The sequence below is a fragment of the Lissotriton helveticus genome, chromosome 5_1 (genome assembly GCF_964261635.1).
Source record: "Lissotriton helveticus chromosome 5_1, aLisHel1.1, whole genome shotgun sequence".
Classification (NCBI taxonomy): domain Eukaryota; kingdom Metazoa; phylum Chordata; class Amphibia; order Caudata; family Salamandridae; genus Lissotriton; species Lissotriton helveticus.
Genome location: NC_136065.1, coordinates 90,267,588 through 90,294,760, shown reverse-complemented (window position 1 = coordinate 90,294,760; position 27,173 = coordinate 90,267,588). Strand labels below are relative to the sequence as shown.

General features: G+C 43.9%; 1 protein-coding gene across 1 annotated transcript in view; it reads right to left on the bottom strand.

Annotated features, from left to right (window-relative positions):
• Nucleotides 1-25,547, bottom strand: part of LOC144754196 (E3 ubiquitin-protein ligase TRIM39-like) — a 201,882-nt gene extending 176,335 nt beyond the window's left edge. The window contains exon 1 of the mRNA XM_078641780.1: nucleotides 25,093-25,547. Within this exon, the coding sequence (XP_078497906.1) occupies nucleotides 25,093-25,506 (414 nt within the window). The 5' untranslated portion in view covers nucleotides 25,507-25,547. The remainder of the gene's footprint in view (nucleotides 1-25,092) is intronic.
• Between the last annotated feature and the right edge of the window lie 1,626 nt (nucleotides 25,548-27,173).

The following is a 27,173-nucleotide window of genomic DNA, read 5'->3' as shown; positions in this document are numbered from 1 at the left end:
TGCAGCAGAGCTATTAATACAGCTAAAACAACTACTAAAAATTCATAGACAATTAGTTCAGTATGTAATGCGGACTTCAACAATTCAGCCAGCGATTAAACTTCCACAGCTGACCCCTCACCAGGGGAACACAAATAAAATTACACCACAGAACATCCAATCCTGCCTAGGTAAAGTTCCAGCTAAACGGGAACAGATACCATTCTGGTTGGCACAGAAAATTACCCAAATAGAGGCGGTGTTTCCTGACACCACCCCGCTGGAAAAACACAGGATTCTGACTATATGTCTCCCAATGGGAATCGCACCACACATTGAGGACTGTGACACTTGGGGTACAGTCTTTGCTTCCATCTACACAAAAACGCACGGTGTTCCATCCATTTCGGTAATACCAGATGTGCTAAAACAAATTCAAGATGAATACGGTCCAGAACCTGCTTTAACTCTTGGTATGAAATTACTGAAAGACTTCAAGCAGGTCTCGGCTATATTATTAGCCAACATAAAAGGTGAAGCAGCAAACGTGGCGATCCGCCAGAGGTTAAAAGAGACAGATATAGCAGACCAACCAGCTGAAATTGCCAGAATCATAGAAAAATCCTATGAAGAACTAGGCAGAGATAGTCTAGGTGGAATACCAGTAAAACCGCAACTGACTACAAGTCCAGAAAAAATGTTTTTTAATAATAATAATAATTCACCAAAAAAGAACTGGGATGGAAATAAACAATCCAATCCTAAAGAAAAGAAATTCCAGTCCAGAGGAAGGTCTCCTAGGCGAAGAGAGAAATCTCCAAACCCGAGACAAAGGTCACCCCAGAGTGACCCCTCTGGGAATAGATATAACCTTAGAAATAGGGATAATATTAAAAAACCTGATAGATATCAAGACATTGATACACGTCCCTCTCAATCTTTTCAGAATTCCTCGCAGAAATCGGAAAGAAGAGGACGATCAGAAGAGCACGCCAAGTCCAAAGACAAGGAACCTGCTCACCTGAAAAAGAAATCACAATTTCCAAAAAAGAAGGTAGCCAGTATCAAGGTAGTTAACAATGCCGAGAATACTGAGGACACAACTGAAAAACGGAGAGTGGGCTCAGACAATGCTAGACAGCGCAGCAGAGGTGAGCATAGCTCGCAAAGTCCTTATGAATCAGCTGGAGACAGTGGACACGAATGAATACCTTCAAGTGGAAACTGCAGATACCAGAGTTAGCAAGCCCCACAAAATATACGAGATAACATTACGTATAGAGGGAGATAAGACTAGGAAAATAAGGGGACTATTTTGGGATAACCTCTCCAAGGGTTATGACATCCTTCTAGCTGAAAAAGACTGGCCACCAGAGTTTGTCAGGGAGTGCCCTCATGGCGAAGAAGTAATTATGCCTGCCTTCTCGAATCAAATACCGATTCATAAAAAATATACACTTGCTAGAAAGTGGGCAGTGGCCTTAGCACCTGCTTTATATAAAAATCATGTAGGATGGGATGAGGATTCTCCTCCTCACAAAGTCCAGTTAAAATCACAACCAACTGCACAAAGGCAGTACCCAATTAAGCAAGAAGCTAAAAAACAAGTAAATGAAATACTAGATCAGCTAGAATACCAGGGGGTGATTGAAACTTGCACCTCACAAATGAACAATCCGTTGTTTCCGGTCGCCAAACCAGACAACTCATATCGTCTAGTTTTGGATTACCGACACCTTAACACATGTTGCAAAACCTTTGCAGTGCAAAACTCACACAGTGCTGCACTAATGAATAACATAGTGCGCAAAAAATACAAAACAACCTTGGACATCTCCAATGGATTCTTTTGTCAAAACATAGCACCAGAGAGCAGATATTTAACAGCTTTCTCAGTAAATGGCACTCAGAAACAATTCTGTCGGTTAGCCCAGGGGTACAAGAACAGCCCGGGGGTATTCTCAGCGAGAGTAACAGAATTACTACAACTATATGATGATGAAGCATTATCTTATGTCGATGACATTTACTTAACAGATGATGACTTGGAGACTCACTTGAAAAGAGTGAACACCATAATACTTGGTTTCGCTGCAGAGGGTTACAAATTCAACTTCAAAAAGTCCAGAATTGCCCATCTGACGGTCCTATTCTTAGGATATGAGTTATCAAGTGAAGGTAAAAGCCTGGCAGACAATTTCCTAGAGAAATGTGCCGTAATCCAAGCTCCTAAAACACTAAAAAACCTACAGTCAATTCTAGGCTTCCTAAATTTCGGAAGAACATATATTGCAAATTACGCAGAAAGGGTCAAACCCCTTTATGATCTAATTAAACCAGACTTTAAAAGATCCAGTTGGACTCAAGCACACACAGAAATTTTGAGATCCTTACAAACAGACATGCTAATTAAAACAAAATTAGAAACCCGTGATAATACACGCAACCTTGTGATCCGAGTCATCCCAGGGAGATGCGGATTCACATACCTGACCTCTAATGAGGGAGAGAAGGTACCAATTGCATTCAAATCACATTTGTACACAAAAGCTGAACAGAGATTCAGCAACAAAGGAAAAATGGTTCAAGCAGTTCAAACCGCAATAGCTAGAGAAAAAGACATAGCTGATGGTAGACATATCACAGTCAGAACAGCTGAATCAGCCTTCGAGGCACTAACAACACCGTGTAATTTACCAACAACAACATTGAATCCGGAATGGATACAATGGGTGAATTCAATCACAACGGACAAAGTATACTACTACTTTGATACAGAACTAGAAGAATTGAAAAATCTAAAATATGAAAAGACGTATCCTCTGCCAATCGACATTCTGCCTCTACGACATTACGCCTGTGTAATCTATACAGACGGACATGCTCAACCATCCGTTTGGGGAGAACAAGCATACAACCCCACATGTGAGATTACAAAAGAAGTGTGGCGCGGAGGTAAACTAAGACCTCTATTAACAAAGACACACTCAGTAGAAACCAATTCAGAACAACAAACTGAAATATTAGCTTTGAAAATGGCGCTAGATAATGCGGATCGCGAATTCCCGACACTTATAGTGTCAGATTCATATTACTGCGTCAAATCATATAACAGCGATTTGCAGACATGGATTCAGAACGGTTACAAAGATGACACAGATGCACCAATAAAGCAGAGACTGCTCTGGGAACAAGTAGCTCTTTTGAAAAAAGAACTACCAAAGACTCACGTGACTCACTCACTGAGTCATCAACGTGATGGCGTTCACGTTGTAGGGAATTCATTGGCTGAAGCAGCCGCAGCGGCAGCCACTAAACCGGCTCCCGTAGATCGAAAAAAGCGTACATTAAAATACATTGACGGTGAAACATTGCTGGCGGTGAAAACGTCATCAAAAGGCGACTGCTCAGCATTACCGATCAACTATCCACTCAATTATACATACATAATCGATGCAAACTCCGTCCCTTTTGCTCGAATCCCTGGAGTGGGGGATAGAGTGATTCCAAACATGGACAGGAGAAACTTGTTAATCGCAGACGCACACATGGGCGAGGGTCACAGACACCTTAAATTAAAAGATTCTCTGGAAGAATTACAATCACGGTACTGGTGGCCAGGCATGAGCCTGCACTACACCATGTTTGTAAAAAACTGCCCAAACTGCAACAGAGATCGCAGTGGGGAGAGAAGCAGTTTAATACCTCGTCGTATCAAGGCAGATAATATTACCAGCAAAAAGAATGGCTTGCGATTAACATATACAGGCTAGTTTCCACTTATAATGTAGATCACCAGCACTCGGCTGACGTCCGGACTATTATACAAGATTTGAGAGTCTAAATGGCATATACGCTAAGAGCATGCTACGTTCGACCATTTCTTTCACTCAGGCAAACCAGCCTGGGGGGGAAACATGGCCAAATGAGCACAGCCCAGCGGGAATCTTCTCACTTCCTTCCTGAGGGTATGGGACGGTGTAAAGAAAAAACCAAGGCAGAAAGCGATCTATAATAGAAAGGATATTAGGTTCGGGAGCTGGGTGGGTCAAACATCTAATAAGTGTCCAACGTAGTCTAAATAACTTGCCAAGAAATTCTCTGAAGGGATTCAGTCCGTACGAATTATTATTCGGAACTAGGATGTTGATCTCTGACCTTGATAGTCAGACTTCAGTGGTAATAGAAAAAACCTTTGATGTCAAAGACCGTTTGGCTATTTTGCAGGACTTAAACAAAACAAGAAAAGACCTGAGCAACATACAGTTGAAACAACAGCCAACGACCACTGAAGATTCACCACCTGTCCCAGCAAGACCTGTCTGGATTCCAAAAGTCGGGGATCTAGTCAGGGAGAAGATCGCGGTAAAGAAGGAATTTGGGCCTTCTTACAGAAAAGCAGTTCCTGTCTTGTCTGTCAACGGGACAAGATCAGTTGTACTACCGCCACTTGCTGGAAAAAAGGAGAACCGAGTTGTATCCATCGACCTGGTGAAACCACAACATGTGGCCGATAACAAACAGTAGGCCAAGTGGACTCCCAATAAGTAGCAGAACACCAAGGTTTGCTACCAGTACAGAGGTCCTAACAAAGAGGCTCATCACATTCGAAACGCCTAAAGAAGAACAACAAGGACTATGCAACAATGCAATAGAACTCAGACCTCTGAAAACCCAAATAAAGACATTTAGCATAGACACACCAATCTACAATGAAGTTCCAAGTGAAAATGCAAGAAACAAAAATCCTGAACCAATTGGAACAATTGACAGAACTGCATCTGGTTACTTCATCAACTTCGATGATTCCTCTGAAGGTTTCAGCGAACAAAAGACACAGCCATCATCAAAATCCTTTAAAGACAAAGCTAAGGAACTTTTGAAACAACTGAAAGAAACATATCTGGTTACTCCATGGATTGAATTTTGGGTGGGTTTTGGTGCATTTATCCTCATACTTTGGCTCATCATGGTATTTACCTTGGGACGCTTCATTGAGGGAAAATATGCTAAAATGGACACAGCAAGTCAGAACATCAACTTGGTCCTCAAACCACACACATCTTCACACGTCGAGAAACGAGAACTTTCTTCAGAACTTTCTTCAGCCAACTTCACAGCAATTCCAATACCTGGTGGGGTAGCCTGGGACAACACTGACTATGAAATTTATGGTCCGGTCGAGATCCTGAAATATCCACACCAAATCAAGATCTCCTTGAGTGATTTTGCAAAACCAAACTCATTTGCTGATGATTGGGACTTTGAAAGTATAAACAATATGATGTCTGACTTAGTAATGTCTGCTAAATTTACAAAACATGATTATTTGCAAGGTTCTACAAATTATGATAGTATGTATTGCTATAACCATTATGGTAACAGTTTTTTGCATAAATCTGCACAACCAAGAAATGTTTTAAATTATAATCAATGGGAACATTGTGCTACACCTCCAAAAGGGAGCTCTAGAACCGTGTATGACAAATATTCATACTTTCAAGGTTTTAACACTAGTAATGCTGAAACATTTTATTACAAATTGTCAAACAAGACAGGGATGAAAACCATGATAACCAACACAAAATTGATTTATTCTGATTCGTTCTTTGAAAAAATGAATACTTTTGGATTTGATTATTGGGACAAAAATGTTGATTTGAAAAGTGTTTGGGGTACAAAAGAATGGCAAGTACAGGGTTTAGAAGCTTTGTTTAGAGCCTGCATGATCCCAGAACAAATGATATTTTTAAATGACACTGTTCAACAAACCACCTGTCTTGGCTTAGCCAAAATCAAAGATTTAAAAAACCCGTCTATTCCAAAGCCAACAATGTTTAGCAATAGCTCTGAAACAGATGAAGAAATAGACATAAACCATATACTTAACCAAAACAGAACACATCCTGATTGGAAACAATGGTTGATCTGGCCCACAGATACAAATCACTGTCAAGATAGATTCCTGAATAAAACACAGGGTTTCAAAATGACCAGGCCAGACCCTAGATATCCCCAAAGACATCACCCAGGGATAATAACAACCTACAGTGTGGGCAAATTATGCCTTCAATGGCTACAAACTTCCACACTGCCTGAAATTAAGCAACACCTAACTTTACTTACTGATGGTGCTGACTTGCGTGATTTCATACTGGGACCACGCAAACAGCGTCAAAAGCGTTTCATAGCAGCCTCTGTATATGCAGCATACAATGAGGCCTGGAAGGTTACTCAAATTGAAACAGCAGAAAGAATACGGGAAATTGACCGTATCAATTTGGAAAAATCACTTTCTGTAGTGGACAATGGGTTAATGACTCTGTCCTCCAGAATTTTTTCATTGGACAGCATTGTGTCTTCAGCAATCGATATATTATCGCAAGACTTACTGTTATTACAACATGGACAGTCACAATTGCGTTCCATTGTACAGCTTGGCTGGACGTTACAAAATCTGCGTTCAGGCTATGTGCCTTGGCGTTTAATCAACACAACGTCACTATTCCAAATCTTTAACCTTACTGATAGACAAATCGGTATGGCGCAGAAGGGTGCTGATTATACAATCTTGAGCATTGAAAAACTAGAAAGATTACCAATGACAATGTCAGAACGACCTGTCAGTGAATGGATAATCCACGGAATCATAAATATTCCAATCTCAACCTTCAGGTTTCAATACTGCCAAAAATATATACAGGCTGGCATGTACGAGAAATTGGGAAAGGGGTACCTTAAAACAACTTGGAACCTGCCCTATTCACATGCATGTGTCAGTAACAAAGGACAGAAAGTGTTTCTTAGTGGCAACAATTGTGCTATGTCACTAAGCGGCACGCTTCTGTGTAACGGTATTAGTTTGCACGGAGCCTGTGAAGGGAATTCATACAACCTTTCATGTCACCAGCAAGGCGCACCTGCAACTGAAATAGAACCATTCTTTCAAAGACTCTATAATGGGAGTTACATTCTTATTGTAGACCGCAGATGTTGTAGTCTTATGCCCGGGACTCCTTATCTCGTCACTACGACGGCGAAGGTCAAGTGCTGTGGACGTTCTTTGTTCCCCAGCTCCTTTCCAGACAGGGAGGCAAGGGCATGGCCCGGTTTGAAAATTACTTCTATTCGAATAGATACTTTAAGCAGAATGAAAACAGTGCTTCTTCAGACGCCTACAAGGCTCACGTCATCTAAAGAAACGTATGATCTACAAGTCGCAAGGACGACTGCAGAGATACATACATTATTATCAACTAATTCCCCCGTACATTTCGCGGAAATCCTGAGCGAAATCTTAAATATTTCTGATACCACTGGGGTCTCAAAGGTATTTAAGACCGTATTTTCGATGGCATTAACACCATTCAAAGCCATACTGGGTATTTTTCCAGATTTCGTCCATTCGATTTTTGGCGGACTTCCCCTGATCAAGGGACTAATTGCAGGAATCCTATTCCTAGTCCTTATTTTCCGTTATGGCAACCCATGTCACAGATCAAACTCTCGCGACAATGGAAGATACGATCCTAGCCATTGGATACCGGGACCGGATATCAAAAATCCTGGGACTCTCCCGGCTTAGAGACCTAAACATGACTTGGTTTCTATCATTTCGACCAATGTGGCAAAGGTGTGTTTTACCTGTACTAAGGTGTCTGCTATGCGGAGAAGAATGCGTGTTAGACACCTGTCTGACGCTACAATCGGATGCGCCGGTGGATGCAGATACACTGTTGGTTCCTACCAAGGTTCACGCACTGTGCTGCCCTCAAAGGCTGCCAATTCTGATGACGGCATTCCTGGAATCTTCACCACTACGATTGAAGGGTAGTGAAGTTCGAGATGAAAGCAGCATCGAACAGGTACGACCTTCTGTCAGCAATGCAAATCAGAATGTCAATGGAGACAATCATGCACACGAATGCATGGTTACCCCTATTTCCGACTTAGTGGAACTTTCCCATGAAGCGGTTGACAGTTTTTTCGAAAGCCTGAATGATATGATGTTCTCTCCGGAACAGAAATAGAGACTTTTGAGTAAACTCGCACACGGCGTTCCCTGAATTCGGCCTTCAACTTTAAAAATAAAGTCACATGAACAATTACAATCCAGTTCACGGACAGCAACTTTTTTCAGCAAGCCCTTAAAAAAATTTTCTATATATTTTTTCCCCGGGACACTGATCTTCTGCTTAAAGTAAGAAACTATTCCTAGAGAACTAAGATTTCTATTTTAGATACTTTATATAGACTTTAGCTGCCCGCTGGTATGTTCACAAATATTTTATTATGTGATGAAATGGTCTCGACCTTCCTTTCTGTATAGCTATATTAAGAGCCATTTCATGTGTATTTCTCATATACCAAAAAGCAATAATGCATAACAATGCGTGTTTAATTTTGCATTTAATTCATAGCTTAAGTGCATACAATATATATGACTGCAATTTTTCAGTATATTTGAAAATTTCAAAATGCATTTATGTATTTTGGGGTGGTAAGGTATACACTATACTCTATAGTATGTTGTACTATGTTATACTATGCATAGATTAGTAGATATGACCATAGTTAGCGTGGAGTGGGTGTCGTGTATTTCTATAGGTTCTGAATCGATCCCCCTATTCCTGACCCTATTCTGGTTAAACTACCTAGCTAGTTAACTAACAGTCAGCCCATGAGGCAAGAAAACCCCCATGATGCAGATACCGTTATCTGACGCAGTCACACTATGGCACAGGAACGTGTTATCTGATTAGGTCATAACGCTTGAGATCTAATTAGACAAGCGACATTCCTCCAGCCCCTGATAAGGCATACGACGTTCTCATAACAAATCAAACCTATGACAACCTGGATAATCCGTGCGGCCATTGTTTTGATTTCACAGAGAACTTTAGTAAAGAATGTGCTAACGAGCAAGTCGTATGACATCTTTATTGACGTACCTATGTCCATCCTTACGTCAATCCCGGCACCTTTAAGGTATAAATATTGCCGACCTTGCCCTATGCAAACACACGCGTGGTGACAAGACGGAGCAGCCATACTTGCCGAAGCCGAGAGCAGAAGCAGACCCCGCTGGCAGCAGCCCCGCCTTCCTGACGCGCTGAGAGACGCGCTGCTATCTCAGGCCGAGAGACCCAGCACCGGCGCTTCCGGGTAGCCCTCGCAGGCAGCCTGGAATATCGAGAGCAGAGAAAGAGATACCATTCCTCATTCATCCTAAATTCCAGGTACAGAACTGAATAACCCCTCACAGAGAATTCTTTAGTTATTCACTTGGCAAAAACAAACTTAACTTAAACTGTAACTTTCTATTCCCGCCCACGCATTAGACTTAGGTCAGGTACACGGGGGAGGCATATTTAGAAACACCAGTTGAGTACGTTTAGTCAAATGTATATGTGTATGTAAATATATTTTAATCATTTTAAACATCATATGGCTCAGAAACCATATCAATGTTTTTACAGTATTATTTTATACTATTGCTTCTAATGTATGCACTTTACTTAACTATAAGTATTGCAATAATATCGATCCATTTCTCTTGTACGAGAAAAGAGACTGATCAATAAATAACATCTTTTATTGAACACGCCCGTCTCTTCCTTTTCTCTACATTCTGATGAGACTAAGAATGCACGTACTGACTGAGTAAAATAATTGCCTTGTGCTCACACGACTCTCGAGATTGACTCTTGATTAGGGGAGAGCAAAGTTGTCATGTTCTATGGTTGTCAGAAACTAAATCCCTTCTTGTCTAATCAGGGAAGTTAATCCTTCCTTGAACATTCGAGAAAGTTTCTAGCGAACTCTGAGCTTAGCTGGCAAACCCAAAAATTAAGTCTAGTATCGACAGTAGTAGACCTAGTTAACGTCTGGCCTAGGCCTTTACTGCTGTAGGTACTATTCCAATGCGCAGAGCCTATTGGGAAAATAGGAGCTACACTACAGTATTTAACCCCTTCCCGCCCCCCACTATGCTCAGCTCGTTCATCAGCCACCGTGCTCGTGTGCTGATGACGAGCTGACCTCGTCACGGCCACGCCCGCTCCATAGAACGCTCAGCACAGCAGGGGAATTATCTCAGCGTGTGAGCGTTCTAATGGCCATGACGAGCTCAGCTCCTCATCAGCACACGAGCAACGTGGCTGATGACGAGCTGAGCTCGTCATCAGCATGGGAGGGGTTAAAGCAGGGTTTTAAAGAAATGAAGTAACAATCAGTTTGAACAGATTTCAGTGCAAAGCACATTACACCACTTTTCGTTAAGTTATTTCAAAATGTCTGCTTTTTTTTTTTACAATTCTCGATAAATTGTTTCTTGGCAGGATAACCAGGATAACACCATCATTAAGAATTTATTATCGCATGTCCAGACGGTGCCTGATTGGTGACCAAAGGTAGGATTACAGTCTGCTCATCAGGAAGCTGCATCATATACTTGTTTGAGGCTGCACTCACGCACAGGTCGCAAAACAACTGAGCTTACTGGCACATGCATCAAAAATGTCATTGCGATTCCTTATTAGCGAAAAAAAGGACTCGCTAATAAGGAATCGCAAAAGCCTATAAATGTAAGAATCCCTAAAAAAAATGTGATTCCTACAAATTCCTTAATTGCGAGTCGCAATTAAGGAATGACTTAATTACTAACCCCCAGATGCATCAAGAACCCATTTTGCTATTCCTTAATAGCGAAAAATAACGATTCGCTATTAAGGAATAGCAAAATGCAATGCATGAAGAAATCACTAAAAAAAATAGCGATTTCTTTAAATTCCTTAATTGCGAGTCGCAAATTGAGAGTCGCAATTAAGGAATACCTCCCCATTCATTCCTATGGGCCTAGAGGCCCATAGGAATGAATGGGAAGACATTCTCAATTTGCGAAACGCAATTAGCGAATCGCAAATTGAGAATGCAATTTCAGGGGTGTCTAAAGGACACCCTGTTGCACCCCTGAAATTGATCTGTGCACATATGTTGCGCACACACATGCCCTTAGGGCATGTTGTGTGCGCAACATGAAACTTTGAAAAATGCACTTTAGTGCATTTTTCAAAGTTTTTGCAAATTACCATGAAGTTTAACTTCATGGTAATTTGCGAGCCCGATTAGCGAAATTGCAATTTTTTAAACTTTAATGCATTGTATTTAAGGAATCTTAATTTGAGATTCCTTAAATGCAAGTAATTGCAATTTTGTGATTTCTTACTTTGCGATTTTTGCATTTGGGATGATGCAAAAAGAATCTGAGAATCTGCCCCTTTGCAAGCGGATTTTACCATGATGAATCTATGCTTTAATGACTTCCCATTCATTCCTATAGACCCATAGGAATGAATGGGAAATTGCATGCGCAATCTGCAAGTCCTAATAAGTACTCGCAAATTGCTTATGCAATTTCAAGGGTGCGAGTGTGTCAAAATGACACCCTGTTGCACCCCTGAAATTGTGATGTGCACCCATGTTGCGCACACACATGCCCCAAGGGCATGTGTGTGCGAATCTAAAACTTAAAAAAAAAATGCATTTTAGTGCATTTTTCATAGTTTTTGCAAATTACAGACACGTTTGATAGGTCTGTTATTTGCGGTCCCAAATAGCGAAATCGCTATTTGAAAGTGCTTCTAGTATTACATTTAAGGAATCGCAAATTGCGATTCCTTAAATGCAATGGCAATTTAGGAATTCGCAAATAATAGCGAATTCTTAAATTGCGCATAGGAAACACTTTCATGCATCTCCAAATGCCAATTTGCATCGCACCGTTTGCAATCGCAAAAACCTTTGATGCATGTGCCCCTTAGTGAAATAACTCACCTGGCTGTGGTGAACAACCCGCCAACTGACAGGTTTGATTCCAGATTCATCATCCATTCCTCCTGAGATAAAATATTGCCAATTGAGTGCCATTCATTCTACAATGTTACTTGCTTTGCTATGGATCTGAGCTATATTACAATCAACATAGTTGAAGTGAGCACCCCAGGATGAACAGTTCTCTTATGCAATGCATGATTGAGCTACTTCCATGAAGAAAGTTTGAGTGGTCGAACTCAGAGCTGGGGAACCTCGTTCGAGTCTCCGCAGGGACTCTCATCAGCCTGTGATTCTGGGCAAATGACTTAATCTCCCCCTGCCGTACAAAAATGAATGTGTCTGTCTGTAACGCAACTGGTGCTCATGTAAAGCACGCCAATACCTTCGGGTCGAGTTTTGGCTATATATAAAAAACTCCAAAAAATAAAGTCACCAATCTGCTGCTTTGTACTGGGAGGACGTCACTCCGAAACAAACAGTACCTCGATATAACATGCATTATAACAACCAGATTTCAATTCCTTTCTAAGACTCACAGCACATATAGTGTTAAAACCACTAAAATATATCAGGGCTAAATGCTGGATGGGGAACGTACAAAGGAAGTCTTTTTGGTAGTCTGTACTGCCTATGCAGAGACACAAGTTCCAGTAAATTTTGCCTCTGTTTGCAACATGAGAAACTGATCATTGAGGTTCTTGCTTTAGGCAGCAGAGTTTATGCTTCAAGTTACACATACCTTTTGAGCACAGCAGTCACATAGCCAAGCTCTCTCTCAGTTTAACCAGAGACCAGGCTCCCAACCCCAAAGATAATCCTCACAGTACAGTGCTTTTTCGCCAAAACATGAGCGCCACAACCCACTGTTCCTGCTCGATGTATTCCAAAATTGCCGCAAGCCCTGCATTTAGTACCGGTAGGCAACCACTGACCAATGAAAACCTATACATGCCACGTGTCACCACAAATGGCCACAGCACAGAAACAAAGCTTGTCTTCACCACAGATGACTTGTGCATGATACTGAACAGAGGAGACATGGCGCCCCTCATTTTTCTTGACCACTCTACAGCATATGACACGGTTTCCTACCCCATCCTTATCTGATGCCTGTGGAATATTGAGATACAAGGATGCACTCTCCAGTGAAGGTGTTCCTTCCAGAACACCAGCGGTCAGCCTGGACCCATATTCATCGTAAACCCACAAAATGATCTGGGAAGTGCCACAAGGCTCGCCCCTCAGCCCCACGGTCTTGAAGGCTTACATGATCCCTCTAACCAGAGTTGTCCATGCCCACATCAACATCTTCTCCTACGTTGAAGACACGCAACTTATATCTCTCTCAGACAAGACCCCGACCCTCAGAACAAGTTTGCAGCCTGCATGAAATCACCAACTGGATGAAGTCAAACTATCTCTCAAGCTAAACATCGAGAAGACAGAAGTAGTGATTTTCTGCAAGAACACCTCACTACGACACTCCACCTGGAGGCTGGGCAACCTTGGACCCATACCCACTACCAGCAACTACAGGATCATCAATGACAACAAACTGGACATGACCGTGCAAGTCAATGCCATCACAGCATCCTGCTTCCACACCCTCGAGACGCGGAAGAAAATTCAAATGGCCAAGTACTCTGCTATCAACCTATACTAGACCATAGTCCAGAGATATTATCAGTAAGAGGTAAACTTCAAGACTGCACTTCTGCTCAACTTTCTTCTGAAATGATCCACTTGCGTGGAATCGAGGGGGTGACCAGTGGAAACAATAAATGCCAATTATTGACAGAATTAAGAAGTGTAAGGAAAATCAACCACCTCCTTAGACTTGTTCTCTTGTGGGCGGAGAAGGTGATACATGCCTATTTTTCCTAAATCAACATTTTCTAGAGTTTTAATATGACAACAGTATCAACTGACACACTAAATTCCCCCAGCCAGATTTAATTCCAGTAATATGTTCGCATAAAGTGGCAATGTATGAACTAATATAAGTCTAGTTCAGTTTCAGTTCAAAGACGTTATTTGGACAGCACCATATCCATAAAAGCACAATACATACAGTAAGTTAAAATCCACAATAAAAGCAGCTACAATAGCATTAATGAAAAAGCATAAGAGTTAAAAATCTCAACACAAATGTCCTTCAAAGATTACCCATTGATTTGCAAGCACAAACAGCTATTCTCAGAAAAAGTACCGACATGGAAAACTAACTCGCCATTTTCTAGTATTAAGTATGCTGCTAAGCGCACCTAAAAAGAGGATGGGTGATATTTAACAAAAATGGTATTAACAACCATTGAGCATACTTTGTATAAAATTTGCAGAATAAAAAATGTTAAAGTGTTTTGTCCGCTCTGATCATCACACGGGCAGGGCAGAGAATCAAGGATTGTATTAAATCCAGGGGGAAAGCAAAGCAGATATTTTACAGTGCCAGCCCTTAGTCGGAAGAGAAATCCCAATGAGACATAGGCAGGGTGAGGTAACTAGGCAAACAATGGGCAGCTTGCTTAATGGGTATAAAATGTGCGACAGTTGATTTCTTGGATTCCCTCTCCAGTCTTTCCGTACTATAAAAAGTGTATACAGTACTGTCCTACGGGCTTTTTTGTGTATGTCTCAGTTGTGTTAGGATTTAGAAAAAGACAGCCAAAATGAACACTTTCTAGGCTCTTTTTAAACCCTTCAAGCCATGGAATATCCATCCCTTTCTCACAGCTAAGGCTGTCGTCTATTATCTCTCTGGTCAAGGACGCTGCTGGATTTTTCTATATGGCTAGCAAGAACAAAGCAGGGCGGGCCCTTATAAAGTCTTCAATATAACTTAATTTTAGTTTGTTGTGGTAAACATATTGGGAATTGAAATCGGCGTGCCCAATATTTTCTGCAGAATCATATTTCCTCTTGTTAAATGCTAAGACTTTTGGCAGTGCCCCAGACCTCCGCACAATAAGTGGCTGTAGGTATGCACTGAGATTTAAAAATCTTTAAAACCGCCAAAAATAACCCAGTTCTTTTTGGGCGAAGGAGGCGAACACTGGAGTTGGTGGCCTTTGAGAACTTGTTCTTACAAAACACCATGTGTTCAGTCCAGGCGCCGTTCGCAGCAAAGACCAACCCAAGATATGGAAAAGTGCTAGTGCTTGTTAATTTTTGGTTGCCCACAGATATAAAATGTAAGCAATGCTTTCTTGACCCACATGACATTATAAAAGATTTCTTAAAATTGGTACACAAATCTAGACTAGTCATAAAATCAGTAAATCCCTGTACTAAAGTGCGTAGTGCGTTAGGTGTGAGTCCATGAAAAACGCATCATCGGCATATAGTAAACGGAGAGTATTTTGTCTTTTACTCTAGGTACATCATTGGTGAGTTTAATCAATGATTTATGCAGATATTTTCCAATAATTAAATTGAGGTTTAGGCATTGTTCGTTTATGCCTACTTTGCTCCTAAATCCCAGTTGGCACGACTCTACAATAATGTTTCCCTCAGCTCTGTTTAAAATCTTATTATATAAAACTCTGCCTAAAATTTTGAGGATGTTATCTATTAGGGAAATCGCTCTGTAAGAACTTTGTTGCGAGTGGTCACCTTTTTTGAAAACTGGAACAATGATACTTGTGGATCATGAGCCTGGTATCCGAGCATTAGCTAAATTATTAAAAACATTTAGCAGGAGAGGATCCCAAAAACCAGGTTTATGTTTAATGATGTCGATCGGTAGCCCATCCGGGCCTGGGGTTTTGTTGCCGAGGCTCTGATGGATGGCCTCCTCAACCTCGATTAACGATATTGGGATCCTATGCTTGAAAGGATCCAAATCTTGTGCGTGGGCCAGATAGATTGTGGAAAAATAATTTTCCAAGGTTGCACTGGTTGTATTGCAGCTTTTCGGGGTTAATGGCTGTCCCATTGATCACAAATCTTTGGCATTGGGCCAGAAAATATTCCTTTTTTTTAAGCTAGCGGCGTTAACAAGTGCATCCCAATGCTCGGTTAGTAGTTCTTCCTTCCTTTTGGCGATCGTTAAGTTATACTTCCGCCTTAATGTTTTGACGAGGGAGTTACACCTCGGACTGTGTGACAGGGCCTTACATAACTGTCTATTGGCCTCTGAGCATTCGTGATTGAACCATCTGGGTCCACGTTGTACTGTGGGGATAGGTTTTGATAATAGGGATTTGATGGCCTCACAAAGTTTAATAAAGGCGTTAATTGCCTCAGGATGTGGGTCCTGTACCGACAGACAGGAATCAATGAGATTCAAATTATCCCTGGCCATCATGCAAAACAGGTCAGTATTATTACACCCCAGCCAGACTATTCTTAAATCATCAGTAGAAGGTGATATGTTCCTGGCGCCGTATTCTATGTTGTGTGTTGGCCTAGGGGATAATCTCAGTACTGTTTGGATCGGATTGTGGTCCCCATAAGTTGTGGAAATTACTTCTGCTTTCCATAGGGAGCCCTCTGGGGCAGGGGAAATAAAAACAATCAATTGCTGAAACACAACCCCTCCCTAGAAATGTCGGCTCCAGGGAATTATTATCATTCATTACACCAGCAATTTCCATGACATTGATTAAATTATGGTTGTTCAGATGTTCTACCAATTCCCTGCCCCTATGGCAAATTTGTCCTCTACTGCATGGCATTTTACTGACCTAATGTGTGGTAATTTAGCAATAAAATCACTGCCCAGACAGATTCCTGCAGTCTTAAGGCAATCTTTCGGACATTGAACAGAGGCAATAAATTCAAATAGGTTTATAAAATTCACATTTGGTGCTGAATGGAAATCCTTTAAAATAAATTAAGTAAATAAAAAGAAACACCTCTGTTATACAATAAGACTTGAAAATTAGCACTATTGGTACAGCGCAAATTTGACCGTACTGCGTCGGAATTTGACGTGTGTACAGAGCATGCTGCCCCCGGCCGTCTAACGCACACGCCGATTGTTGCGTCAGATGGCTGGGGGCCGCCTGACGCATCGAAGAGTTTGACGGTACCAACTGCAGCGATATTAACCCAAATCGACAGGCCTCCAGAGGGTCGGCCAAACTTGGGAATTTGGTCTACAATATTGTAACATTCGAACCCATCAATGTATAAATCTTGGGAAGCCCACTTCTCCTGGAACATGAGAACGTCCTGCTTTCTAGATTCTGAAGTCTAGATTAACATCCATAACTCCATTTTCTGAAACAACATACTCAAGGTGTGGTCCATTTATATCATACATGAAGTAACTCCTCCCCAACGCACTGCACTCATTGCAATAATAGCCTAAGCCCTTTCTTCAAACAAATAAATGAAGTGCTCTGTGATGGTGGGGATAATGTCCAAGTGCTTCATCTCAGATAGGTATTCAACCAAAGGATTCCAAATCTGATTTGTCTATGCCAAAGCGTGCATAATTTACTCTAGAACAAGCTTCTGCCATAGATTGAGACCCTAGTGCATAATGTTTACATATTTATTTGTGTAAAAAAAGATAATTAACCAAAACCAGGATGCAAAGAGTTACATTTGTGCTGTAAAGTACAATTACATTCAAGATGTTGCCTGACAATAAGAGAGTTGTTTACAAGTGTAACGCATTTGAAATATGAAATCTGCGGTCGCTCTCATAAGTCTTTCAACTTTAAAAAGAAGTAGTTTAGCAGAGCAAGGTTCCTGCTGATCCATCAACTGCGGACAAAACAAATGGAGGTGGGGTCAAAAAAATAAAAATGGAGATATTTCCCATTTTTATAGTCACAGGAAGCTGTTGACAATGATAAACAAGCATTTGCAATGCAATATGTCTCGCATTTACGCTAGTTTGAGCTATTGGCATTGTAAATGACAATGCCTTTTATTTGTTTGGTTTATAAAACATAAATAAAAGGCACTGTCATTTACAATGCCAATAGCTGAAACTCACGTAAATGTAATACCTATTGCTTTGCAAATGCTTGTTCTATCTCGGGACCAATTAAAACAAAAGCATGTCAATTAAGAAATGTGCATGTCTACGCCTTGTGTATTATGTTGAAAATGGCATTACATTTATCTGTCTAAAACTGCAAAGTGCAACAATCCTGCCCGATTTCCCTGGGGAATGATGACAAAATAGAGAGAAGTAAGACAAATTAGGAACCGGTTCCACAGATAAGCGGAGATGAAACGGGATCAGATTACCGTACATTAAAGACCACGGTGACAGATTTAAAGGAAGAAGGTCAGGCAAGTTGTAGGAGTTACCACTGAGATGAGAGGTTAACATATCTTGCCCCTGTTGTTCATGCTTTTAAGTGGAACTGGAGGGGCCCCTGGCAATATTTAACAGCATTGTGCGGGCGGGTGGGTGGGTGGGTGGCTCAGGTGTGAGGATAGTAGGGCTGGGGTGTGGGTACTGGGCTGACTCGGTGGTGCTTTGAATTCTGCTTTTCGGGGGTATGGTGCGGGGCTCCGGGGCAGACAGGATTGCGGGAGACCTGTGAGGGTAGGGGGCATGGGGGGGGGGGTCCATGATGTGAGCTGTGGTGATTGTCATTGTTGGACCTGGCCCTTTTTTGGCAGGTTCAACCCTTTTGCCTAGCCTGTTTCTGTGACCTGGTGTTGGTGATCTTAGGCCTCTGCGCACTTTTTCCCTGTGGTACAGTGTAAAGTGAGTGAGCTCTCTGTGTATGTGTGTATGTGTGGTGAGTGACCTGCCCTCCCATAGGAATGAATGGGGAATATGTATGCCCATGGTAGTTCCTGATGTGTGGGGAGTGCAGGGTCGAGTTTGGTATGTACGAACTCGTGAGATTGAATGCTGCGTAATGATATATGCGGCATGATTGTGTCTAGTGTAGAAGTGCCACTTTTAGAAGTTGGCATATTTGTGTAATCTGTGCCTGGCATGTGATTGGCTGGAGCCTGGCTCCAGGAGTGAGCCTAGGCCTGCTTGTGGATTGACTGTCTGGTTTGCGGGTGACAGGGGCTGGAGAGCCCCCAGGAGGTTGTCCGAGTCAGGCCGTGGATAAAAGGCTGCATCTGCTGCCAGGGAAGTGGGAGGAGATAGCACCTAGGAGTGAATAGGGCTGTGCCTGCCTGCCACAATGCTGGTTCCACCTCCTGCTGGGCGACTGTCGCCTCTGCCCCTCACACTGAAAGAAGTTCCCTATAACCAGTTCTAGCTGGTTCTCACACTGCCTGCACCCTTTAGACAAAGGATTTTATAGTATAAAAAGGGGCTGTGTCCCCTTCCAAGATGTTCTTGTTTCTGACTTGAATCCTGCCAGGGGCGTGCTGCTGCTTGGGCCCAGGGATTGCCCCTGGATATCTGATGGACTTTCCTGTTCTGAGAGCTGTTGTACTCCCCCTTATGTCCTGGACTGCTGAGGTCCTGGACTCCTGAAGGACTTTGCTGCTCTGTTTTGGCATATAGCGCTTTGAAGCGCTTTATATTCTCCCCCAGCGCAGGAGAGCGCTTTATTTTTAACAAGAGACCTTCTTTTGCCTTAGCACCTGGGAGCGCTTTAATTGTGGTAATCTTTGCCTAAGCGCCGAGAAGCGCTTCATTTGCCACTTGCAGCGCTTGGGAGCGCTTTTGTTTATGGCCCAATCGAGTGGCCACCTCGATTGTTAAATTACTGAGAAGAGCCGGTGCCCACCCGGTCTTTGCCCCATGTTTCACCGTTGCCAGCCCGGGGATCGTAGAGGAGACGCTGCGCCCGCCTCCCCTCCAAGGGCCGCGCTGCCATTGGTGGAGGCACGGCACCCGGGGCCGCGATGTGATTGGCCCCGGGATTCCCTCGCGTCATAGTCAGGTCCCGCAGCCATTGTTTAGGGCCGCAAAGGCTTTCCCCAGAGGAGAGGACGTCTACGGAGGCCGGGGAAAAAGGCAGGAAGCTACGCTGGCTCCGCCGCGAGGCTCTCCCTGGAGGGAGGGAGCCCCGCCACCTTTAGAAGTACTCGGCCCCCAGGAGCGGGACCGGGTGAACAGGAGGGCACTGCCCTCGCCGAAGAGCCGCCACCGCACAGGGAAGCCGGTGAATGCGGGCGTCTTGGGAGGGAGCTCCTCAGCTTCCGGGGGCATTTTGTCTATTTCGAGCCGCAGAGGCTCTGGGGCACAAGTGGATTTCAAGTCCCCTCCGAGGGACTCCAATGAGGGGCATAATTGTTCTAGAGCTCCGAGAGGCTCCGTGGGGGCGCAGGTTGGTGCCTGTGCAGGCACAGCGCCCGGGGGCATTTAGGGCGGCCCCAGATGTCAGTGGGCCGTCCCACCGTTTTCAGTGCCCTTATTCAGAGCGGCCCCGTTGGCAGCGGGCTGCTCCCACCTGTGGGGGGCATGATTATTTTAGGAGCAAGAGGGCTGAGCCAGAGCCATTTCCAAAGCCACATGTTGGGGGCACAAGGAGTTAGGAGCCAGAGGGCTCCAATGCACTGTTGTTCATTCAGAACTAGAAGGCTCCCACGTTTTGGCGAAGATGTCTCCTAAAGGGCCAGTGAGGGCCCTGTCGCAGTTTTGTCTCCAGCTGCCCAGCAATTAGTGGGCAGCAGCACCGTTTAGGCGCAATTGGAGAGAGAGTCCCTGTGTGGGACAGAGGTGGCACAGTGGTGCCAGGCCTGCTACAGCTGCGCAGCACTTAGTGCCAGCTGCAACGTTTAGGCCCTTGTGATTGTTCCCAGGTGCCCAGCAAGTAGTGGGCACCTGCAACGTTTAGGTTTTGCGCCAGTGACGCACCCCTGACTGGCGCTGCATTGGCAGCGCGCCCTGACATTCTGGACACAGGGCTCTTTATTAGATGGGGGCTGGTATGGGATTTTATTTAGGCGCAATGTGATTATCTATGTGATGGTAATTGCCTAATGTGAGTTTTGCGCAATGTGATATGGTGCTAGGAGATGTAATGCGTTTAATAGGATTATGCACCTTGATCTTACACCTCTGAATGTTTTTGGGCATCATGTGTTTTTGCGCTATTGAGTTGTGTTCTGACACCTCTGAATGTTTTATGCATCATGTGTCTTCCTTGATTTTACACCTCTGAATGTGTTGGTTTATGCATCATGTGTTTTTCCTTCCCTGCACCTCTGAATGTGTTTTTGCTGCATCATGTGCCTTATTATTACACCGCTGAATGTGTTTTTATACATGTGTTTACCTTTTTCCTTCCCTACACCTCTGAATGTTTGATGCATCATGTGTAATGTGTTCTTGCTGATACCCTTAAATGTATTTTATTCTTAGGTGGTTGTTCTTTCCAGTACAGGTGGTCCTAGTGATGTCCTGGTCCCCTGCGTGACATTCTCCTAAGGTGGTTAGGGTTGCGTAGGTGATACTTAACTGTTACCAGTAGTTACTGGTTGTGTGCTATTCTTGCTAATTTGTGCTACAGTGATTTTATATCCTTTTATTCTAATTTCTGAAAGTATTTCTATTTCTAAAAGTGTTGATTCTGACAGTGGCCCATGTGGCCCTGTCTTGTGAATAATCCCTTGTGAATATTGCCTGTGCCAGTTGGCACAATGTACATGTGTGATTTCTATCTGATGTGTTTTGACAATACAGAAGTTATTTTTATATAACCTTGTGTGGAGTTCCTTTTGTGGTGTGCCTAGGATGTTGTTGCTGTTGTGTGCTTGCGCAAATGCTTTACACATTGCCTCCGAGTTTAGCCTTACTGCTCGTGCCAAGCTACCAAGGGGGTGAGCAGGGGTTATCTTGGCGTGTGACTCCCTTGCCCTGACTAGAATGGTGGTTTCTGCCTGGCTTTGGCGTCAGCCTTAGCCTACCAGAAATAGCCAGTTCTAACAGTCATGTAATGAGTCGAACCTCTCGGACTCTTCCACGGACACTATTCTGGCTCTTCCTTAGTCCTGATTTACGCACAACAATTTCCCTTCAGTGCTGATGGGGCATAAAATGCTCCAATAGTGTAAATACATATTTGTCAAGCAGTGATGAAGGGCGTGGCTTAATTAAAAAAAGATAAAAGTCGTTGCTTTGCATAGTGTGCCGCCCGATTTGTAAATGACGGTTTCTGTCATTGCATCAAGATATAAGATGTTACAAGGAACATCATATTTACAACGAGTTGGATCGATTGGCTTTGTCCATGGTTGTTAGTGGCATAAGAGGTAGGAGCACCAACTATAGCTTGGACATAAAGTAGAGGTGCTACAGAGGGTTCAGCGAGCGAGGTCAGCGGGTGGAGTGTAGGTAGTTTGTGCGCGAATTTAGGTAAGTGAGTAATGTTTGGGAGTCACATGGCACAGGAGGGGATGCGGGAACGTTGGGTGCAGGGGTGGCGCTTGTGAAGGGAGACTGTTTCCTGGACTGCTGCAGGTTCGCTTTGGGGGTTGCGGATTGCAAAAAGAGTTGGGGGGGAAATCAGGAGCATGGTGTCGGAAAGGCAGGCAATGTTAGAGAGCCTCAGTGTGGCTCTACAGCCGGTGGATCTGCAGGGAGTGTTTAATCTCCTCCGCCTCTCATCGAATTGTGGACTTTGGTGCCGTCGAACACGCATGCACCCACGTCAAACTTTTGGTGCATGCGTTTAATCATTATGTAAGGTAGCACGCACATGTTAACGTGCACTATTTTAAACGAGAACATAAGACTGTAGTTAGGCGGTGCTGCTTCCGGAATAACCGGAAGTTACGTGTCGGCACAAGAGCCAATAATAAGCCCGCTAACAAAAAAAATTAAAAAGTTAACTAATGGCAAGCGGCGAGAAATTACTAAGTAATAGGCAGAGTTTCCCCACGCATATAGATCACTAGATGTCTCGGAGAAACAACTAGGCGAGACCTAAAAGTAGCTTGAGGGAATTACAGAAAACTTGGCATGAAAGTAGAACTTTGCTCAAGAAATACATTTTCTTAGTCTGGTGTAAATCCATTCAGTAGTTTTTGAGAAATTAGCATTAAAAAATGGTTTTGCAGGCCTCAAATTGAGACAGCCTGTCAATCAAGCTGGGAGAGATAGACTTATCTGGACCATTAGTTCATGGATGCTGTTTGAACCCAGATTTGCAAAATATCTGAAAGATTCACATTTAAAATAAATAAATAAATAAATAATCAAGTCCAATTGGACAAGAAGCTTTTTCTCCTATTGACCATTTTGGGTCTGCAATTCTACAGCTGGGTTTGCAGACCCAAAGTTATCAGATTGCAATTTGAGCAAAAATATTGCAGCTGTCACTACAGGGACTCAGTCCTGGCCTCCAAATGAAGGAGTAAGGGGCAGAAGCAGCATGCTCTGAACCGTTGGCTATGGTAGAGTGTTCCAAAGGGAATTTACTTAAAAATGACAAGAGTGCCACCTGGATTGCAGACCACAAGGCTAGGTTTGCTGTCATCCTCAGAACAGCGCCTGTTGTCTAAAAACCATCAGCCAGAACTTCCGGACCGTTGTTGAACGTTTGGCGTGCAATTTATGGTCTGCCTAGGAGTTGCACAAGACATAGACTGCGATCCTAATCAACACCTATGAATAAAGCCGTTTCTGCCCAATGGGCGTTGTGCGCTGACTCATAGTGTAAAATCTGTAATCCCTGAAAGCAGACATACATACCTTATATTCCTATGTGACTTTACTTCCGAACCCTTACCACCCACTGCTCTTGGGCACCCTTTTCAATGAGACCCGCAGGGTGAAGTCCGAGTCTTAGATTATCAAACCCATACTTTGAATGTGCTTTAATAAATGAATTCTCTTGTGAACCCTGAACACCCACACATATAACTTGTGTTCATCTGCAGCTTCTTTCTCTATAAAATACACATGTTTTACAGCCTTCTCTTTGGGGACCACAGGGTTCATTATGATCCGTAAACATCGACACACATACACAATTCCCTTCAGCAGCCTCCTCTATGAACATAAAGGGCGCCTTGTGAACATTTGACATCCACAAACAAACCCCCACCCCAGTTATGCGAGCAACTCATGGGCCCTCTCGCTGTTCTTTCTTACCCATCAATTATGTAAACACAAGAAATTGCTTGTCCCAGATGCCTTTTAGGCCGTGCTTGTGACCCCGCCCTTCCTTCCTCATTGAGCCATTTAAACCCAAACTTCCTGGTAACGCACTGGCCTTTCTTGGCGCGAGAGTGCACCCTATTGCTGCGATGCCCTTTTGTCTGCCGCCCACAGGGGTTTAGCCACCCTCCCTCTAGGGTCAGCAGCGCCTCCCAGTCAGCGGTAATTCTGTGTGCTCTTCTGCAGCCTCTTCTATAGGACGCACAGGGTGACCTCAGAGCATGGGTACTCACAAACTTTCTCTCAGGGCCAATTTTACAGTGTGGTTTGTGGCCCAGGGCCATTCCCGTGGGGGCGGGGTCAGTGGGGGAAGGGGGCGGGGCGGGCTAGAGTAAAAAAAAACTGTGACCATGAGGTTGATCACAGGCCCCTGCAGCGGACGCCTTCGTCCACTGAGCCACCAGACCCGGCATACACACATCTTTATCGCTCTCTCTCTCCCTCCATCTCTCTCTGTCTCCCTCCATCTGTCTCCCTCCCTCTGTCGCCCTCCTCCCTCTGTCTCCCTCCCTCTCTCTCCCTCTGTCTCCTTCCCTGTCGCCCTCCTCCCTCTGTCTGCCTCCCTCTGTCTCCTTCCCTCTGTCGCCCTCCTCCCTCTGTCTGCCTCCCTCTGTCTGCCTCCCTCTGTCTGCCTCCCTCTGTCTGCCTCCCTCTGTCTGTCTCCCTCTGTCTGTCTCCCTCTGTCTGTCTTCCTCTGTCTATCCTCCTCTGTCTCCTCTCTCTGGCTCCCTCTGCCTACGTCCCTCTGTCACAGTCCCTCTGGCTCCGTCCCTCTGTCTCCCTCCCTCTCTCCCTCTGTCTAACTCCCTCCCTCTGTCTGTCACCCTCTGGTCACCTCACCCCAGCTTCCCAGGCACACAAACAGCCGCACCCAAGAACTTCCCAGGTCTTTAAAAGACCATTTACTTGTTAATGAGGCTTTGTTGTGAATTGCCCGGCCCCCATAGAGCAGAGCGTCAGTACAATGTCTGCAAGGTCCGTGGGCCACCAAGTAAGGCTTGCCGGGCCGCTTGCAGTCTGCACTATGAGTACCCATGCCTCCGAGCATCTACACACACAGCTTGTGCTTTCCGCTGCCCCTAGCTGCGGCTCACCAGGTGACAGTGACCTTTGAATTTCCACAGACACACCTTGTGCTCTTCCCTTGTGATTATAGGAAAAAACACACACCTTGTACTTCTCTACAGGTTACTCATAGTTTGACTCCGTGATCCCTGAGTGCCCAGATATACCTTGTAATCCTCTGCAGCCTCCTCTATTGGACTTGCTGAGTGAGTTTTGTGCTCCTTGGACTCCCGGCAGACCCAGCATATCATCCTCTGATCCTCTGCACAGAACAGCCTCAGTTTCTCTTCATGTTTCCCGCACAGATTCTCCTCCAGGGGCTTCACGGGGGGCAGATGAAGCTGTTTTGCAATTTCCACCATGTTCCCCAGCTGCCTGTTGGGTCGGAGGCTTTTCCCTGAAGATATTTCCCTGCACTGTGGACAGGGGAAGTTTCCATCTCTTCCCTCCCAGCTCTGGGTGATGCAGGAGCGGCAGAAGTTGTGTCCACAACTAATCATCACTGGATCAGTGAAATATTCCAAACAGATGGAACAAGTGGCCTCTTCCTGGAGGTTCTCCAGCTGAGCTGCTGCCGCCATGATTCACAAGTGCAAAAATTACGTTTCGTTTCTCTTCAATTAAGTTTCGTTTCTCTTCTTTCCTTTAGAGCTCAGCGCCCATTCGGATTGGTTGACAGCCTGCTTGTTTCCATTGGTTGCTTCTGAGGACAGCTCAGGTCCGGATTGGATGACAGCCTGCTGGCTCCCATTGGCTGATAATGAAGATCTGTACAGCCATGCCCGTAATTCATTGCTTCAGAGTGTGTTGTTTATTGCCTGGCACGTAAAACGAAGGAGGAAGACTTTAAAACAAACACTAAGAAAGCGAAAATACACGACTAGAATAAAAAATTAAAAAAATAACGAGTGGACTTAATAAATAAGATAAGCCCAAGGGGCGAAGAATGAAAGAAGAAAATTCAGACCTCCCAGGTAGAAGAAAAAAATGATAAATAACACCATAATGGGGGCAAAGCAGCGACAATGAGGAGATGAAAGGAACAGGGGAAAGAAAAGAGTAGGAGAAAGAAACCGTCCTGATTTACTTTAAGAAACAAAAAGTTTTACTGAGTTTGTTTACACCCTTTATTTATTTATATTTATTTATTTAATGCGATTTTATTTAGCGCGAACTTTACCCGAAGGTGTCAGTGCGCTTTAAATAAGAACCAATTTCAATACATAAGGTCTTCGGATTACGTGTGTTATATAAAAGATACAAGCAGAAAAGATTGTAAATGTACAAGTTGTAAAGTCACACAAGAAAGAGAGTCACTCAGGAAGCGATACAAATGGATAAACTCTAAGCGTCACATAGGAATGGTGGAGAGTACAATGGGCTACAGCATATACTAGTGATTAGAGTTATCTCTATATACATAGGGAAGGGATACAAATGGATATACTCTAAGAGTCACATAGGAATGGTAGAGAGTACAAAGGTCTACTGCATATACTAGTGATTAGAGTTATATCTATATACATAGGGAAGGGATATGAATGGATAAACTCTAAGAGTCACATAGGAATGGTAGAAAGTACAAAGGTCTACTGCATATACTAGTGATTAGAGTTATATCTATATACATATATATACAAATAGTAGAATTGGGTGGGAGTAGGGAGGGTGGGAGTGATATTGGGGTATGGAAAAAAGGCAAATCAGAAACATTTGAGGCTCGTCAAGGAGGAAACGAGGGAGAAGGGTAAAGGCCGAGCGAATGGACAAGATGGTGGGCCAGGGTCAGGAGAAAGAAGCGGCTGAGAGCAGCTGCAAAATGGCGGCCATAGAGGAGCAGAGCAGAGGGGGGCAGCCACAGGAGCAAGGAGGGAAAGGGATTGGGGGTCCACCGATGCCAAAACGAGTCAATTAGATGGGCATACGCTCAGGGGCCACTGGGCAGCAGAGTCGCCGAGGATGTTCAAAGGCACAGTCTCTAGGTCGCAAGGGCAGCAGTGCCCCTCAGAGTGCACGCAGCACGCCAAATGTCTGTGGAAGTCCACGAGGTGCCAGAGACACAGTCCAGGAAGGCGCGCAACCCCAGGTTAAGACAGCAAAGAAAAGCCCGGGGCCGTCACACAGTAGTGTCGAGATTCTCCCTGAAACAGCACCCCTGTACCTGGCAATACAGAAAGGCAACAGCAGCGGAGTGGCTGTAAGATGAAGCGTCCTCATATCGCCTCTTGGTTATTCGGCATCCCTATGC